Source organism: Vanessa tameamea, chromosome 25 (assembly GCF_037043105.1).
Source record: "Vanessa tameamea isolate UH-Manoa-2023 chromosome 25, ilVanTame1 primary haplotype, whole genome shotgun sequence".
Classification (NCBI taxonomy): domain Eukaryota; kingdom Metazoa; phylum Arthropoda; class Insecta; order Lepidoptera; family Nymphalidae; genus Vanessa; species Vanessa tameamea.
The window spans coordinates 5238917-5258345 of NC_087333.1; the positions used below are offsets into that span (position 1 = coordinate 5238917).

The 19429-nt window shown below is 36.4% G+C and overlaps 1 protein-coding gene across 4 annotated transcripts; it reads right to left on the bottom strand.

Moving 5' to 3' along the window:
* Positions 1-1297: 1297 nt before the first annotated feature.
* Positions 1298-19259, bottom strand: Vps15 (Vacuolar protein sorting 15). 4 transcript variants are annotated; one of them, XM_026634631.2, is made up of 28 exons: positions 18963-19259; positions 18667-18847; positions 17804-17974; positions 17265-17453; positions 17094-17182; positions 16520-16729; positions 15677-16136; positions 15079-15271; positions 14809-14918; positions 14438-14546; positions 13857-14005; positions 12532-12675; positions 12054-12170; positions 11665-11799; positions 10909-10987; positions 10605-10681; positions 9991-10106; positions 9237-9328; positions 7612-7734; positions 7330-7405; positions 5773-5868; positions 4817-4939; positions 4603-4713; positions 3743-3906; positions 3477-3635; positions 2748-2908; positions 2101-2267; positions 1299-1645 (listed from the first exon to the last, which is right to left on the bottom strand). In XM_026634631.2, the coding sequence occupies exons 1-28, from the start codon at positions 19052-19054 to the stop codon at positions 1432-1434; spliced, it is 4107 nt and encodes a 1368-aa protein (XP_026490416.2). In that variant the 5' UTR covers positions 19055-19259; the 3' UTR covers positions 1299-1431. The 4 variants fall into 4 exon arrangements, with proteins under 4 accessions (XP_026490418.2, XP_026490417.2, XP_026490416.2 ...); XM_026634630.2 differs by having other exon boundaries at positions 9237-9331; XM_026634633.2 differs by lacking the exon at positions 7612-7734 and having other exon boundaries at positions 1298-1645.
* Between the last annotated feature and the right edge of the window lie 170 nt (positions 19260-19429).

The following is a 19429-nucleotide window of genomic DNA, read 5'->3' on the forward strand; positions in this document are numbered from 1 at the left end:
CCCATCTCTGGTAGATATGCAGCCCTATTATTTTCTTATATATAAGTGTTGTATATATATTTCATTCAATGAATGGCAACACCATGAATAAAAATGGCGTAATTATAATTCACGTAGTTACCATTGTAATTGTGAATCTGATTAAAATATATTTATAAAAGTGACATGTTTTATTTAAAAGAGGATACAGGAGGAATCTCATAATTGGGTTGCGTAAAAACCTCACCAAAAAAATCCAAAATATACATATATATTACATATCAAGGATGATATCAGACTGACGTTAGTAAAAAAATAACTTACAAATATCAAGGGTATCTATATAGGCACGTAACGTACAAATATATATAAAACGAAAATATAATTACATTTTGTCAATTTTATAACAAAATTACACGACGGAAATATTAACAAAATTTAATCGTAAATATAATCCTTAGTGTCGATTCATTTCGCGTGTCTTTTTACACGATTGTGTTTAAATTCTTTCCCTAATAATGAGTTGAGTCTCTTCTATAAATATGTTATGTACACTATAGTTGTGCCAACAGTCGCAGATTATTTCGTAAATGTCAAGGGATCGATCTGGAAAATTATTCAAATTCAATTTTGGAATACAAAAAAATAAATATTATTTGTAACAAATTATTTTTATTGCACAAATATATACAGCCAGTCCTTAAAATAGACATTAACATAATTAAATTTAAAAATATAATCACAATGAGCAACTTGTCATTTTTTACACTTAATTTAACAAATATATAATGATCTATGAATTATGCTAAACTGTATATAACAGAAAAATATATCTAAAATATTATCTGTGACTGTTATTAGTAAAACTAAAAAAGTTTATTTAAAGGTAAAAAATCTCATGTTAGGATCATAGATACATTTTTATAAACAATTCAATTTTGTTAGATTTATAACAAAAACTCGTTCTTCTATGAATGATAAAACACGATATTATTTGTTACCTTTTGGCGCCATAATTAACTTTAAATTAAATCGTAATTAAAGTTTTAATTAATGGCTGACCGTTCGTGTTTACTCTGCCACATTTTTGAAATATGAGTAGCGCCAGTTGGCAGTTTTATTTATTTTACAATTAACAGAGCATTAAAAAATAACATCATACAGTTTTCAATATGTAATCCAACGAGTTACACCGTCAACAATCACGTATTGTTAAATTATCTAGCAAATACTAAAATTGTATATTATACTAAATATTATTTAATTTTAAACATAAAACGCGTTCAACCATGAGCAACAGAAACTTTTCGAACATAAGTTGAACAAAGAAATGTTGGACTCAAAATTGACCTTGAAAAACTCACCACGACGAAATACTTTTGAACGCAAATTAAATAAAAAACAGCAGACTAGGATTTAATTCAACGTTTATGTGATAAATTAAAAGATTCACTATTTCCACACATTTATCACACCGTCGGCGGAGGAACTAACTAGATAACACCTGTTCCCCTCGACGAGAGTGATGTCTGTGATGGGTGCGGTGTGATAGAAGCTCCTAGACTCCACAGTTCGGTACACGTTGTCCTCTTGGAGCGAGGGAGGCGTTGACGGGTTGGACTTACAGCACTCCTGGATTACTGTCGTTCCGTCGATGATTCTACTTCTGTAAATTTATTTGGGTTTCAAGATCTAATGACTTAACAAGGAAATAAGACTTATTATGTAAAACATTTTTTAAATATTATGTTTTAGCAGCAAATGACTAACAATAATTGACTAATTCCTGTTAGGATCTTAATAATTCAAAAGACGTAAAAAATATATATTAATTTTGTTATTATTTCATTTTATTATTGAAGTCGACGAGGCTGTTATCAAATTAAAGTGGATATAAGTAGTTAAGGGGAACAGTATTGTATTATAAAAAAAGGTATATTTCATCGAGAACTGTCAGTTGTGTACAATATAGCTGAAATATTAGTAAATTGCATGGAACATGTAAATATGAGGTTTATTTTTTTCGATTGGCATACATTATAAGATAATTTATAATAAAAGCCCCAATTTGAATCAATGATTTTTCTTCCGTTTTGGGGTTATATGTTGCTCCATACAAACCTATATTTGACCGAATGCATCTGGTCGTGGGGTGCGTGAAGCAGCACGTGCGAGTCCTCAGGATGCTGCAGGTCCCAGAAACGGAGCCGTTGGTCCGACCCACCGGATATGAGGAACCTGCTTCCGTCTCGTGTTCCACAATACGCGGCGGTCATGTAATGCGACGACTGGAAAAGTGGTTTATTCAAAATCATTTATTAATATATTTTGCAATATTTTTAAACACATGGAAAAAAAGTTTTTATTATTCTGAGGAAAAACGATCTTGACCTTCACTTGGCAAGATTTGAATCGGTATAGATGTTATCCAAACATCCGAAGTAATACGAAATTTTAGAAGTATAGTTGTAGTTAAGTAGAAAATGTAAAAAGAAGAATTGTTCGTAGTGCACAATATACGTTTGTTCTCTACTGCCATCTCTTCTGCCATTGGAAATGAAAAACCCGTAAAACGCACGTTTCTGCACTGCAAAAGTATATATAAAAGAGTCTGACTTACGCATTGATCATTTAAAGTTACAACGTTAACCGGTTAAAGTAAAGTTTAACTGAACGAAATGTCGATGTCGCCCTGAAGCTGGATAAATAATTTATCAGAAAAATGTACGAGTGCGTATAAGATATCAGATGGGTCGGGCGGTACTCACGGCGGCGGAGTAGTGCAGCGGCTGCGCGCCGGCGGTGGCGGGCCACAGCGCGTGCGTGCGCTGCGTGGACTCGAGGCACCACGCCGCCGCGTCACGCGCGCCCGCCGCCCACACGCGCGACGAGCCGCCGCCGAAGCCCACCACGCGCCGGATACGCTCCGCTGCAACCGGGGCGGGACCGTGTAGCCTTACTCCGGACTCTTTTTTACACTTGATTACTCACACTCTAAGCCGGACCACAACGGCACAGAGTGTCGATACAGTAACAGCCTGTAAATTTCCCATTGCTGGGCTAAGGCCTCCTCTCCCTTTGAGGAGAAGTTTTGGAGCACATTCCACCACGATGCTCGGGTCGGTTAATACACATGTGGCAGAATTTCGTTCAAATTTGACACATGCAGGTGTCCTCACGATGTTTTCCTTCACCGCCGAGCACGAGGTGAATTATAAACACAAATTAAGCACGTGAAAATTCAGTGGTGCGCATCATCGCAATCATCGGTTATGATGAACGCGTTCTAACCACGAGCCCATTGAAGAGCCGAGAGGTTTTAATCACAAGCATCAATACTCAATCTAGTATATCGAGTATTGATGTTTGTAATTTAAAAAAAATAATGAAGATTTATAATCGGATCACCCAGCCGACCTCACACAAAAATATTGTACAAATCGAATCAATTTCCTAGTCAATGTAAAACGATTAGAGAGCTTAAAAGTCCATCTTACAGTTAGGATGTTTAACCGACGTGATGGGCAGACCGAATCTTAAATCCCACACGCAAACGGCTCCGCTTGAAGTTCCAACGGCCAAGTATCCTGCGCTATTCGCGTACAGGCAAGTGTATACACCCTGTTTCAGGTCGCCCTGAAGCTTCCATGCATTACCTGAAGCGAGATAAGTTACAAATTTCTAACCATTCATTTATATATAGGTATATATATATAGATTTATATAAAGTTATAACAAATTACGGATCCCTGTCAGTACTCACCCGGCGCACGCAGGTCCCAGCCCACGAGCGCGGCTCCCAGCGTGGCGTAGGAGATGACTCCAGCGTGCACTCCACCGGCGGAGGCGCACGCCACGCACGCGTCAGACCCGCGCTCCAGCTGACGGCACTGGGACAGGCTCATGCGCGACGAGCCACTGTCCAGTCTGACGAGTACCAGAGTGCACATTATTAAGATAATGTACCAAAAAATTAGGTTATGGTATAATCCTCGCACTATTAGAATGGGATGGCACTTTGTCAAAGTACATCGAAAATTACTGTTAGCGACCATAGGAGCGTTAACAAAGAGTATCTGAACACTAACCTTCTGACAAAGCCAAAAAGGAACATGACCTTAAGTTTTCTGTATCGTACCTCTCTCCACTCGTTGAAACGTTCTATTAATAATCTCTAAAATAAATAAAAACAAATCACGAGCTAAAATCCACAATACCAAATAACGTATCGCGAGCATCGACGCGAGTTTGCCAACGTAACTACTAGCAGACGGACTTTGCGTATCCTAGTTTGAAGCACAAGCTTTTATTAACCAATGTGCAGGAAATCGGAAATGAATATTCGGGATTTGATTTCCCTAAGAATTTCACATCATTATAATGGAATTTCTGCCTAACTCTGAAATATCTGGTGAGGTTTAGTACAAAGCATTATTTGAGCCATGGATTTGGGAATGAAAAAGGCCCATTGGGGATGTTTGGCTTTTCTAATCGCAGTCCATTCTGATCGCGCGCAGATTATAAAATAGCAATGAATTGTTTTTATGAGCAAACCTCTAGTGCTAAAAATAATGTTTCTTCGAACACGCACTTGGTACATAATTAATATTCACTAGAACCTACCTGAGTACAAATATAGATCCCTCCTGAGTAGCTGCCACTAAGGACTGCCCCCCTTCACAAGCCGCGAGTGATATCACGGGACCGGCACTACGATTATACATGGATTTCGACCTAATGACGAAGAATTATAAAAATATATATTAACAGGATATTTCAAAGATAATTTTCAATTTTAAATCGATGCATCAATACTTAAAGGAAACTTAGTACATACTTATTAACGTAAGCGTGTCCCTGAAGCCGGTTGGCGTCCCAGAGTCTCACGGTGCCGTCGTCGGAGCACGAGCCGAAGAGCCCGCGCTGCGACGGCAGACGCACCAGCTGGTTCACGCGTGCTCTGGGAAAAAGATACACGAAGTTCGTGGAAACTTGCATCTTTTGAAGTATCTTCATGAAGTATCTAAAGAATGTCTATTGGTTACATACCAATATGTATGAGTAAGTTACGTATAAATTATTAGCAAAACAAGGCAAACGTTGTCCTATCTGTGTATATCAAGACAGTACAGTTTGAAAATCAGCAACCAAAGTAGTTAAACATTTCCAGGTGTAGTGTAAGATTGTCATATTAAAATCAAATCAAATGTATCATCAAATGTAATCATTTGTTAAAATAATCATAAAGGCGTTTTAGAGACAAAGAAAAGACTCATCACATATTCTAACGCCAAACGGCAATACTTTGAATTCAATTTTGAAAAGAATTTGAAGGCACCAGGGACATAACATGTTAGTTCCCAAGGTTGATGGCACATTGGCGATATAAGGAATAGTTGATATTTCTTACAGCACAGTTCTTATAGGCAGTGGTGACCACTTACCATCAGGTGGCCCATATGCTCGTCTGCCAACCTATGCCATAAAAAAAATAAACTAATGGCCAAGGACATAACATCTCATTTTCTAAGGTTAGTGCATTGGTGAAATAAAGAATTATTAAAATTTCTTAAGGCGCCAATGACAAAGGACAGTTGTGACCTTAAAGAAGGTGGCCCATTGACTCGTCCGCCTACCTAAGTTATAAAAAAAGTAACTTTCATCGGTTACACTTACTGGTTTAAGTTTGCAGTTTCAATTTAAAATTGCATTTCTACAGACAACGTTAACTGTTTACGTATACATTTCAAGTTACTAGGAATGTAGTGTAATTTTACTACGACATCGACTTACTTGTGTTCGTGTAAGTAAGCCAGTAACTGATTTCCAGGCCTCCAAGTCGCTGGTGGCTGAAGGTCTTCACTGGCCTCCACATTGTCGTCGTGACTTCTGAAATATTAACTAACGTTGAAGAATATTTTCTATAGGATATTTGAATATTCAAGGTCAAACATCTTGGAACCATCTGCGCAAGAGATATCATTACATAGTATAAAACAAAGTCGCTTACCGCTTTCTCACCTTATGTACGCTTTGATTTTAAAAATTACCCAACGGATTTTGATGTGTTTTTTTTTAATAGATAGATTGACTCAAGAGGAAGGTTCTAAGGTGTTTTGAATTTTGTTTATTCGCGAGAATCTAGGTAATTAGAGCATGGGAGACCATGCGAAATTTTAAAAGGCAGACGGAGAATAAACAAACCTTAGATTTACGTATTTCATGATAATAACTCAGCTATATCGTGGTTTACTAAAAGTTTATGATTGATATATCTTTATTTATAACACAACACTATTACACTTAACTACTAATATCCAGATTAATTTCACTTTAAAAATTCCGTTACCATTTTCGTCGACGTTGAAAATGCTATTTTTAGCAAACCCATAGTGAATATCAGTGAATATCGATGACCTCCGTAGTTGAGTAGGGTGTACACCGGTTTACATGGGTACGCCACTCCGAGGTCCCGGGTTCGATTCCTGGCCGAGTCGATGTAGAAAAAGTTCATTAATTTTCTATATTGTCTTGGATCTGGGTGTATGTGGTACCGTCGTTACTTCTGATTTTCCATAACACAAGTGCTTTAGCTACTTACATTGGGATCAGAGTAATGTATGTGATGTTGTCCAATATTTATTTATTTATTATTTATCATTGATCAATCAAGCTTTCAACCAATAACATCGCGTCAAATTGCTTGTTTATTTGGCTTTTCTTCTCTCATTGTTGGACTAGAGTATACGCTGTTCTCTTTTTCGAACATTAAACCAAATATGATAGAAAAATTGAAATAAGTGTTTTGCATAATTATGAAATTAAAAAAAAAAATAACGTGCTTACTATTATTATTAATATTATATAAGGCTGTAAGTGGAAATAGAGCTGTGTTTGCTAATAGTGACCAAGAATATCTGAGTTTACTATACTAGAGCTGAGCTTTAAGGCATTCATATGACGAAATCGTCCGGCCAATCTCATGGGAGACCAAGCAACTACGCAGGGCAAACTATAGTGTATATGTGTGTGTGCCAACACAGGTGCACTCTCTATTCCCTCACTCTCATAAACCGATGGGACGGGAAATACGACTGGAAAGAGTTTCGGCAGGACTTACATGCTTTCTGAGGCACGGGAGAGCGCACACTTCCTACTTCCAGACTTTTTTTACTAAGAATTTTTCGACAGAAAAACCCAAAAACTTTCTATCGGCCCGATCTGAGACTTGATCCCAGAACCTCGGAAACTGTTACTTTATATCAATCCACTAGACAAACGAGGCATTCAAATATATTAAACGTAAACAAAAACCCAAAAAATATATACATTTCTTTCTAAAATACATACCTCAATGACTTCTGGAATTTCTGTTGCATTCGCGATATTAGATTTCTTAATTCCATCCGACATGGCGCCATGCTATCTGCGAAAATGTATCAAAAACATCGAAAAAAGTCAATTCAACACTTATTTTTATGCAAATAATTAGAAAAAGTTATATATATATAAATATATAGTTATATAAATAGAAATAATGATTTTGAATAGTATTTGATAAATTATGAAGCTCAAGCTTTAGGAAAAGAAGAATATTAGTAAAATATTATAAAGCATTAGGGATGTATTTACATTGGACATAGCTGGCGCTGTGCCCCATCTGCGAGTGAGCTGGTTGGCTGATATTGACGCTCGTCTGTGCCGCACCTACGCTCGCACTCACTTGACCGCCCGTTTGGGACACTTGTTCTGACGCTGAGAAAACATTTTAATTCTACTAACTACTTCATTATAAACCACTAATTACCTATGAATGCTGTTTGGGGGGTGAGTTTTTGAAATATGCCGTCTTCTTCTTTCGAATGTGAAATCAAATACGATGGAAAGAGCGAAATTAGTATTTAAAAACACCCGCAAAACAATATTTATAAGTAAGGCCGTTATTGTTTCCACCAGTTAAACTAAATTGTTGTTTGGAAACGTTGTTTTGGAACGCGGCTTTCAGTAAAACTGACCGAATATTATGTAATTAGGCGACCATTCCTTCTCTTTATCTTTCTATTGTATACAGTTTAATGTAAAATTATATAAAAATTTTTGTCTAATATGAATATTTAACAAACGCTTATCGCCCATTATATACACGACATAAATCAGCCAAATAAATTTGTTCTGTTTTTAATCTGGCGTCCATTGCACGCACGCTAACGTACAAAATCTAATCTTTCATTTATATGCACCATTTTCGGGCGATCGCAATCCTGGAAAGCTCGCCGATAAAATTATTTTACTTGTGATAATAAACTCAAATTCAAATAACAATTTTAAAATAGGCTCTTACGAGCTTACTTTCAATCATTTCTCAAGGTCATGTAAACCTGCCGGCAGTTGGCAGTGTTATATACACTTAAAGGATCAGATAAAGCAACTGTCTCGAAGTTTTTTGGCACTGCTGCATCATTGCTTACCAAATTATTTAACAGCAACAGACAGGAGTAATTTTAAAATAGAATAAAATTGATATATAAAATGTTGAATGATATGACGTGCGTACCACAGAACCAAAAAAGCACGGTATTTGATTAATGAAAATTAATAATGACGCAGAATTTTTGTTACATATATATATTAGGTCATACCCGCCACATCGTGATTACGTATCGGATTGGTTTTATCGTGAGATTCTTATCATGAGTCCTGAATACCCTAAAATGGAAGCTGTAAGTTGAATCCATAACCAACTTCACGACAATACACTGTATAAATACCGCAATGAAAAAGTAAATATAATACCAAGACACAAATTGTACATAATTAAAAATATATATAATTAACATGATCAAATTGACTACGACTGGTAAGTAATCGCTTCAATAGAATTAAAATCTTAATAATCTATGCGATTCAATACCACTAGATGGCGCTGATAGATTAAGCTATGCGGCAAAAGTAGAAGCTCGTAAATGCCTTTTCTCGAGGATAAAATTTGAAGCTTACTCCAATGCGCTTCAATGGGAACTGGCGGATACATATGTGGCAGAATTTCAGATTCGATTCAGATAGATTTCCTCGCAAAATATTCCTTCACCGCAGAGCACGAAATAAATCATAACCATAAATGGGATATACCCAAGTTACGTTACATAGTACATCATTGTAATTCCAAAAAAATTAATTATCCTTCTACTATTTAAGTATACTTCTATATATAGTGTACAATCATGGTGCGATCTGGACCAGATCAGAAATAGACTTACCTTTGACGGACACTTGATCCTGGGCCTGTCCGAACATGTGTTGCCACTCCGTGTTCATTTGCGTTTCTTGGGACAGCGACGTTTTATGAGACCTTCTGGAAATAGTCTGATTAATAATCTCCTTCACGAAACAAAACATCCAAGGCCGGTAAGATTCTGTAATAATATAATCGTTGTGACGATTTATATGTATGTATATTTATACGTCTATATGGTCTTGAGAGACTTGATTTTTTAATGAAATTTCTTTGAATTTGCATCCTCAGCCTCCTGGCTCACAGAGCACGAGCTAAGCTATTAAATCTTGCTGTAAGATCTTTTCTAAACTCATTGTCAGCATAGACGACATTACCAATGAACGTTTCAATCAATTAAACTATATATATTAAATTAACTATATATTAAATTAATTATATATTAAATTAATTAAGTAAATTAAATTAAAATAAAAGTACCATGTGAGTTTTAATCAATCTTGGGAGACACCTATTTAACTGGCGTTGCCACCAGACTCCTTCTAGTATTTTCTTCTTTTACCTAAACTTATTATTAATAAAGGACATGAAAGACAAGGCAACTTGCCTGACACCAACCCTTTAATGGTAATATTTTTTTCTCGTGGGCTAGTTCTTCGCCAACAAACGTATGATACAGGCGTTTACGACTGAAAAACTTATATCGTGACGTCAATTGTGTGTGAGCGGGAGGGAAACTAAGGAACCGATGAGAGTAGTGTGCGAGAGCGAGACGGTACCTTTGCACGGATTGTTGGTAGATCTTGTCGACGGGCAGCGCGTCGCTGTCGAGCTGCACGGCCCGGGACTTCCCCCCGCCGGTCAGCACCAGCCGGCCCGGCGCGTCCGTGATGTGCTGCGCACGGGGAACAATCGCGGGCGTCATTCATTGATTGGTTTACTAATGATACTAATGTATATACTCATTTTTCATTTTGTTTTGTTTTTTTTCATCAAGTAGGACAATCCTTCCCCGTCTGTCTACAGATCGAGGTGGCGGGTAGGTTCACAATTTTGTAAATTTAAGATGACATTAAATTGAATTTTACTTTTTAATTGGGTCTAATCTTCAGATTTTGGGTTTTTTGATCAGATAAGATCTAAAAAGACAATTAAAGATCGAATAGTTATTTTCTTGAAAGGATCCTCGATACCTGGCTCTATATTGGCAATTAAAAGAAAGTATCTATCTATATACACATATTGTGTCAGGTCAAATAACATAGCGCATCAAATAATCAGTAAGCTTAAAATAAACTTTCTGCTGCCATATCTTGTTTCGATTTCGAACGGGGCTTTGGGGTTATAGGCCAGTACGTGAACAACTGTGCAATAAATTTTCCATAATCCTTACCTGCGTCAGGGAACTTTGTATTTTGATAAGATGCGCACTCATCGCCAACAATTGATTCTCTACGTGTTCCGTCATACCTAGAAAAGGACACGATATACTTATTTCTCCTTCTATCTTTTATTTGTAGACATAGCACAGTAGTTAGAAATTTTGAATTATAACCAAAAATTGCTGTTTCATACCGGACAAGAGCCGCAGAGTACAAAAGTTGCCAACAGTACACGCACACTAGTAAAGTAGTGTGACGATTGGCGAGTGTCAAGCGTAGCTGGCACGCACACCAAGATAATAAAGAATATCTTACCATCGGACGCTAGTCTTCTAAATAAATTCTTAAGCTGTTGCCCCATTTCCGAATACTGGGGCATCATTCCTTGTTTAACCTGAAATTATGGTCAGTATAATACCTTTATAAAATATATGTTTAAATAGATTCGAAATGTTGCCTGGCAATGGGCCATCTGGTGATAAGTGATCACCGTTCCCCATAAACATTGGCAATAAGATATATTCGTTACATCGTCAATGTGCTCGGGAAATAAGATAGTCCCTTGTGTCTGGAAACGCTGGTTCTCTCAATATTCAAACCGGAAATACGATACTAACTATTGACGTTTGGTGGACTTACACAAAGGCGATCGATAAGAATATACTCAATTTTTGACTTTTGATCACCAAGTAAGTTGTGGAAGTTTGAATTATGTCTGTTCCGACCACAAAAGCACAAAAGTCAAATAAACAATATTTGGATTCAAATGTTGTTTATTTTACTTTTGTGAAAATTGACGCGACATCATTGGTCGACTAGCTAATTATTCAAATTAATCTATGATATTGGAACATATTAAATTAAAAATGGCGTTTTAAACTTCGACGAAGCTGTTATCGGACATTTGAAAGTGAAATTAAAGTATATAAATAAAAATATTTTAATCAAGAACTGTTAGTAGTGCACAATATGGCTGACCTTCTAGCAAATCGCGTGGCATACGTAAATCTAAGAATTATTTATCTTGATTTCTTCTTCGATGGAAAAGACTATAGCAATGTGACATCTCACCTTGAGTCTAGCACTCCGCCTTTCCCTGAGAGTCTGCACGAGTCGGTCCACGTCGCCGTGTCTCAAGACTGCATCCAGAACCTTCCTCGGTATGGGCTCCGACAGACTCTCTAGAAGAAGTTCAGCTCTTTCAACCTTCAAAACAATACAAAGCTTCAATCAAACTTATCCCTATTTAAAAAAAAACATATAAGTTTGTGTATCCGGATGTTTGTTACGCAATTACGTTTGAACGGTTAAACGGATACAAAAAAAAAATACTTTTAAAATATATATAAAAATAAATATAAATTAAAAAAAAATACGCCATAACACATATCTAAGCTCGTTATAATTAAACAAATTTTAAAAGTATCGTCTAGATAAACGGGCTGATATTGATAAGTTACCTGTATAAGTTTGTGCTTAAGGTGCGGCCAGACAAGCGGCAGTATCTTGCAATTAACATCGATCGGATTCAACAGACTCGCTACACACGACACCAAGCCGCATACCTCGTGACGTATCTAAATGATTATTAGAAACAATTATGGAACAGAGTTTATATATAAAAAGTGCCCCCTTTGTAAATAATTTTAAACCTAAACCCAGTTTTGGTTATTTAGAAATAAAGAATGCGTTGAAATCTAAATTGCCTGCCGTACTGGATCCGTTATTTCCTTTACTACGTTTGTGCAATCACTAAATTGTCACAGAAGTGACTTCGGAAGAGTTTGTTTGTTTATTGGAACGCTTCAATTCCCTCTAGCAGCGCGATTTGAAAAAATATATTTTTGTTTTACTATTTATATAGAATGTTGTGATACGACTAATGAGGGAGAAGGAGATGTTAATGCAGGCGAAAGCAAAGTAATCAATCATAATTACCCATAAGTTGGGATGTGCGAGGTAGACCGCACTCTCTGCGACGAGATCACACAACGATTGCTTCGGCAGCAGTCCCAGCTCAGCCAGGCTGCTGGTAGCTCGCAGAGCCTTCGCTATAATCCATTCAGATTGATCCGTCAAGCCCTGCCGTTCAAATTTTATCGTATTAGTATCTTATACATTTGGAAGGTAAGTCCTGGAAAACGCTGAAACGAAATCAATTTAAGCAAAAACCAAAAGATTTGTAGCGTCAAATAAAATAATTAATTATTTTTTATATAAGGTGTAATTTAGTTTAAGTAATATGTTCCCGAACGGAATGTTTTTTCCGTTTCCGCCAGAGGATGCGATCTCTCCTCTACCAATCCCACATACCAACAGTCGGCCTTATATTGTTTTTATGATATCGGAAGGAAGACGAGTAAATAGGCCACCTGGAGGTAAGTAGTCACCATCGCCCTTAGACAAAGTAAGAAATATTAACCTTTCCTTACATCGCCAATGTTATGTCCCTTTTGCCTGTAGTTAGACCACAACAATAATGGGAACTGCTGTTTGACGGTAGAATATCTGATGTGTTTGTGGTACGTACCCAAATGGGCTAGCACAAAGACCTACCACCAAGCAAAGTAAATTACAGTAACATATGTACGACTGTGTGCTTCTTGAAATTAAACTGATCTCTACTCAACATCGGCGGATGACGTTTATTTATTCCGACAGGTTTATCTACCAATTAGCGACGTACTATTAGCACAAGGAACAAGTATTAATTTGTAACTTCAATAACAATATTACACAGGTTTAGTAACTCTTTTATGGGAACTGTGAATGTCTCAACAGGATCCGAAAAACGATCAAAAATAATTAATTTGTAAATTTTAAAGGAATGGAAAAGGATGGTTTTTGTGTTAAAGGATATTTTATAAATATATAAATGATCACTGTACGGTTCAACACTATTAACTAAAACAAATTAATTTAATGGCAAATTGTCCCTCAAAAAATTTTGCCAGTAATTTAATAAGAGTGTGCACTCGTAATTTATTTATTACAAAATACTTAAATTAAATTGTATCTTATTGACATACTTTATAATTGGAATGGTGGAATAGATTTACTGTTGAGTTTCTTGCTGGTTCTTCGCGATAGAATCTACTTTCAGAACCGGTGATAGCTCTACATTTAAATCAACGCTGTAATATGACGATTCATGTGCTGTTATGAGCCTACTTCAATAAATAATACATATTCAGATTTTGATTTCATAAATATAAGATATAATTTTTAAGTTTGATGACTTGAATGTTAAGAGGTATAAATACCTGTTGCAGCAATGGCAAAAGTATGGGTGCAGCGTGCTGGCCCACATACGACGCGACCCCCACGACCCTCTCAAAGAAACATCCTCGCAGGGCAACCTCCTCTTTATCGTTCAAGAATGTCACCATATGCGAGAGAATAACGTCGTTCGCTAAAATAAAAATATACAGGTACAGTTTAGGAATGTCTAATTTTGGTGTCCTCAAAATACTAACAACTCACGGTGACCCTATTCACCAACTAAACGAATCAAGGATAAAACTGTTTGAAACTGTATCGCCACTTTAATTCGATTACTGGGCGTGTTAGTATGGCCAATATTTGAAGAGCTTTGAAGATCTTTTTTAGTATTGACCTCCCACAAACGTACCGGTTGAGTCACGAAGTGCAGTTATGGCGTGATTGAGTCACGTCGAACCAAACATTCGCATTTATAATATTAGTTTGATAACGGCAGTTGTCGTCGAAATCGGTGAGACAGACATCACATTACTCAATATGCAAAATCTTATTCTTGTACTTAATATAAAAAGTTTTCAAGTTAAATCCAAACGAAAACATCTCAAACTTGCGGATAATTTACCTTTCTGCTTTCCAAAGAATACGCAAAGCTTCGTGATACCGTTTTCAACGAGAGCTCGTTTCACGACCGCCTGCGAGTCTGTCAGTAAGTACGATACAGTGGAGCGGACCTTCAACAAAAAAAATGACATTATATATTTTTGTAAAAACGTAGATGCTGGCCATCAGGTCACTAGGCTCTCAAACCTCAATTGATACAATATTATTTGTACGATCGTATAAATGTTTATGTACTAAAAATTGTAGTTAATTTCCATTTTTGATATTCTAAACTAAATAAATATATATTTATATTGCTCACTATAAGCCATGTGTGTGTGTGTGTTATAGCTACTAGATTGTATTACATTAACGATTGTAAATATTACTTACCATTTCATGCAGCGCTGAGAGTTCAGTTTCGTAGTTTATATTCGCTGCCTCTTTATCAGCCATGTTCTGCGTCTGATCGAGGAATCTCAGCGCTGTTTCTGCTAGTTTAGCTGTGCGGTGTATAATTAATTAAAATTAGGCAAGTCAATCAACAATGAAATATATATAACTTGGTGTAATATGGGTAGGTAACACTCATCAGTAGTGTTCTGTTCCAATTTGAAGGGTGAGTGAGCCAGTGTAACCACAGGCACAAAGGATGCAACTGACCGATGTTGTCGGCGTAGGCGATGCGCACGGGCAGCGCGGGGTCGGTGGCGCGCGGGGCCAGCTCGGGCAGGATGTACTCGGGGAACACGTTGCAGTCCTGCGCCGGCAGCCAGCGCACGCACGACACGCAGCGCGCCGCGCACCACACGGCGCACGCGCGCACGCGCGCCTCGCCCGCGTGCGACAGGTAGATCTGAGCCGCACGGGAATAGGTTTATGCAGGCGACACCGAGAGCAGCCTTTGTACTATCCATATTGTTGGTCCAGCCTATCGACTTCTATGCAGTTAAACAAATTGCAATACAAACAGGCCGGACGATGCTTGTCCGGTTTTGCTAGTAATTGATATCTTCTATAAATAAACAAGCAAAGAGGACACTGCAGTACCATTTTTTCCTTTGTTTATAAACTATTTCTTTTGTTTGGTAGATATTGGTGGTTTTTAATAAAAAAAATGGTACTAAGAGTTAAAAAAATGTTTCGAACATGCCAAATGTTATAGGACTTCCACATTTTTTTTACAATGTTTATTTTTGATTTTCATAACTGGGTGACCGCTTTTACAAATGTAGCTTTAATAAAATGTACACCAACTTACAATATACGGCAATATCCTATCCAAAATGATCTCAGAACTGGAATTTTCGCAGAGCAGCTGCAATATTTCCAAACAATGTAACTTCGACGTGCAATGATGCAATCCTCTGATGCACGACGTCACCAGTGACGTAATCAGAATCAACCCTTCACTGTCCGGACCCATCACTTTCGTTTCCGGGGTCTTGTTGTCATTTTCTTCCTCAAAATCCGTAACATTAACCGTCATAACCCTGAATCCTTCCTTTATTAGTGCGTCGATTTCAACCTTCTGGTTCTCGGTGGTCTCTTCGACCAGGTCCTGATAGTTCTTGGAATTCGATGGTTGAGTGAAGATTTTGATGATATTTTTAATGTCTTGGTAGATGCGAGTTATTTTCTCGTCCGCCGGTAGTATCGGTTGCGCGGAAAATATCAACATATACGATTGGAGGAATGAGTAAAAATATTCAGGAAATAATCTGTAAGTTAGCAATGATTCAAGTTTATTTGAAAATCGATATTATATATATATAATCGATATTATTATATAGATATCGATGTTATTGTTTTACAAGTGCTTTAGCCTAAGTTTAAGTTGAAGATACTTTAAATTACTTATTGGTTACTTAGTGGTTCATTCACGAATCGAAGTCGAAGTCAAAATATTAATCTAATGTACAGTTCCGTAAGAAACGCCTGATGTCTGAGAAGAAATCATCAAGATTCTCTTTTTTTGACATATATATAGTTTTTATATTGGCAACGAACTAGATGCGATCATTTCATTCCCAAGATGTGTTTTTAGTATCAATAAAAAAGTCATTAGTTTAGTAAAGAATTACTATTGAAGAATATCACTCACGTGCCCCTGGCTTCGTCTAAGTATAGTTCAGCACTTCGCCTATCTTTAGGATTTCTTTCTGTCATGGAATGCAAGAGGTTTCGAAGTTCTGGCTCGCATGTATCTGGTAGAGTCATCGTTGGCGGTCGATCTTCGCCATTTCGGTAAGCTAACAACCCTGGAAGGTCGAGAGCTGGCGTACCGTCATTCCAGAGTTCTAGGAGAGCACACCTAGAGGAAATTGCAAATACATAATAAAAAAAACTACTCCTCATAGTACATTGAATATAGATTATATTGATAATAAGGAAAAAAGTCCATTGTCTGTTGACAGCATTGTTAACGCACTTCAGTGTTTGCAACACAAACAAAAATGTTGCCATTTAGGCTGAGTTTCTTGGTTTTTATTTGTATGTCTTTCGCACACATACAAAAGTAACTTAAGTGTGAGCTCACAAACACATACTTAAGACTGAGGAAATAGTGCAATGGGTCAGAAAAGAGATCAAGTGTAGAACCAAGGTATTATGGACTTCTTAACTCTTAGAGAAAAGGCATAAATAAATCAGTTAACCTGTAAAGTAACCAAACTTACCCTGTAGAAAATATATCCATGCTGGGAACCAGTTCTCCGACTTTGCACGGCGACTCGCTCAGTAACAGGCCGCTGTTCCTGTCATCTCCCTGCACGAGTATCGAAAATTGAGTAAAAATAGTCACAAAAACGCTTAATCGTTTACTTTCCGTCATTAATCGTTTAAATTACCGTAGGTCTGACATTAGGGTCTGGGGCTTTTACGAATCTCTCGGGTGCTACATAGCAGAGCCTTCGCCTCGAAGTGTCGAAGAAGTAGCTGAAGTCTGCGGGATTGTCATCCGGCAGGAAAGTCGGCTTGAACGACGCGATGTCAGTCAGCAGAACCCATAACCACGAGGTCACCATAATGTTCTCTAGCTAAAATAATAAATTATGGAATTATTATTACAGTCCCTAAAAAGCCGCTCGTAATGCCTTCATCATTTGCCTTTGAATGGGCTCTTTCTGTATTTTCCGAACGGCCCGGTTTTTAATTTTCGTTACCCAGCGCCTGTCATTCAAGTATAGTCCGTTACGCTATCTTCGTCTGACCCGTCTTCTCAATCGTTTAGTGTTTGGCGCCCAAGTTGTCAGCTGTAAGGCTCTCTTGGTGAAGACGGAATTTGTATATTGACTTACACTTACGTGGCTCGAAATCAGAACGTCGTTATCAGAATAGCCCCAATTAAAAACAGAATACACATTAAACCAAATTGTTTTCAACCAACCTTAATATCACCATGACATATGCCAAGCTTGTGCATCCGGTGCAAAGCATACAGGACTTGGAATGTTATCCACTTCTTCTCCAGTACCGTGAGGAATGGTCGAGTAGCCATTCTATCATAGACGCTACACTTACAGTATTCTCTCATAAGTAGACCAGCTTTGTCTGTCAACTGTACATCATTTCCTATGAGCTTAGGACTTATATAAAAATTGTAACAAGACCATTATATCATCACACAACTGCAAGTTCATATTTTATAACTGGCAATACTATCTCTAAAATGGTATTTTGTTAAAATTGGTAACTGATTTCTCCAATTTTTTAATTTTTAAGTGTGAAAAGCCTACATTTTAGTATTACAATATTAGTTTTATTAAGAATAACTGATCAAGATAGTAAATTAGAAATTTTACTTTATATATTAAACCACAATTTATGCATTACAATTCAATATTTTTCTACAATTCATATTTTTTTAAACTATTACAAATAATTTATAATTCATAAAAGGGTTTAAGTTTAAGTTAATTATGTTAACTTACATTGAAATAAAATTAACAAATCCAATTTAAAATTGTATAATCAAAATCTCTTTTTCTATTAATGTCAAAATATTGTTCATGGAAACTATGTTTAATATTGAGATTATGTTTTATATAATTATCACTAACATTTTCAATATTAAACTTAAATAATATTTTGTAATGCACCTTATTCTATTGGTTTATGTGGCGTTCAGACAGACAGACGGATGCATTGGGGAGATTTAAAATATGTAGTGATATTAAATAAAGTATATCTTTATAAAAAACACCTAAAGTATCTTAATTAAGTTAAAAATAATATGTTTTTTCTACTTACTATAACTCTTTGAAAGGGTAAGCAATTAAAAGCAGATGCAAGCTGTTCCTTTATCTTCAATATCCTCTCCTTATGTTCAGCCAGTGGCAAAGATGGGTCATGGACGGCAAACACTTTTACTACAACTAAACCTTCTCTAGTACGGGCTCTTGCTACTTTAAAAAACCTTGTTGAACCGAGACTGTAAATTCAAAAGTAATTCACTTTCAAATTATAATCATAAATTATACCTTTTCTATACAGATAATATGATGAATATTAGAAATTTATTCAAAATAAACATTCTTTGTTCTTACCTTTGATCGAAAGTTAAATCAACGTGATCACTTAAATAGTGCTCGACTGGAAATATCTGTGAAGGTGCTACACCAACTAGTTGATTGCCCATTTTTCTAACAAATATAATAAGATAATAATGTTATTTACAATGTATGCTATATGCGTATAAAAAATTTAAACAAATAACAATGCACAGAACTGTCGTTCACATCTTTCAACTTTAGTTCCTGCTAAATTATCTACAATGTAACAATATATTAATTATATTAGAAAACAATGAAACTGCAACCAGCTTGTTTTGACAGCTTACAACAATTTATCCAAAGTGACAGTGACAATGACAATAAACAGATGGCATTGACAGTACGATTTTTAAAAATGATATCTTGAATCGTGATAAAAGATAACGATTATATTTTCATAGAAAAAATATCTTACAAATATGACTTTATATTTACAAATAACATAGTTATCTAAATATTTC

Bases quoted from the DNA above. Each gene is read 5' to 3' on its own strand.
- Vps15 (XM_026634630.2), bottom strand. From the start codon at position 19,054: ATGGGCAATCAACTAGTTGGTGTAGCACCTTCACAGATATTTCCAGTC. The intron at 17,183-17,264 runs GTAATTTAAACG...ATACTCGTGCAG, and splicing joins ACCCTAATGTCAGACCTACG to GGAGATGACAGGAACAGCGG. The intron at 5,869-7,329 runs GTATGTATTTTA...TTAATATTTCAG, and splicing joins AAATTCCAGAAGTCATTGAG to AAGTCACGACGACAATGTGG.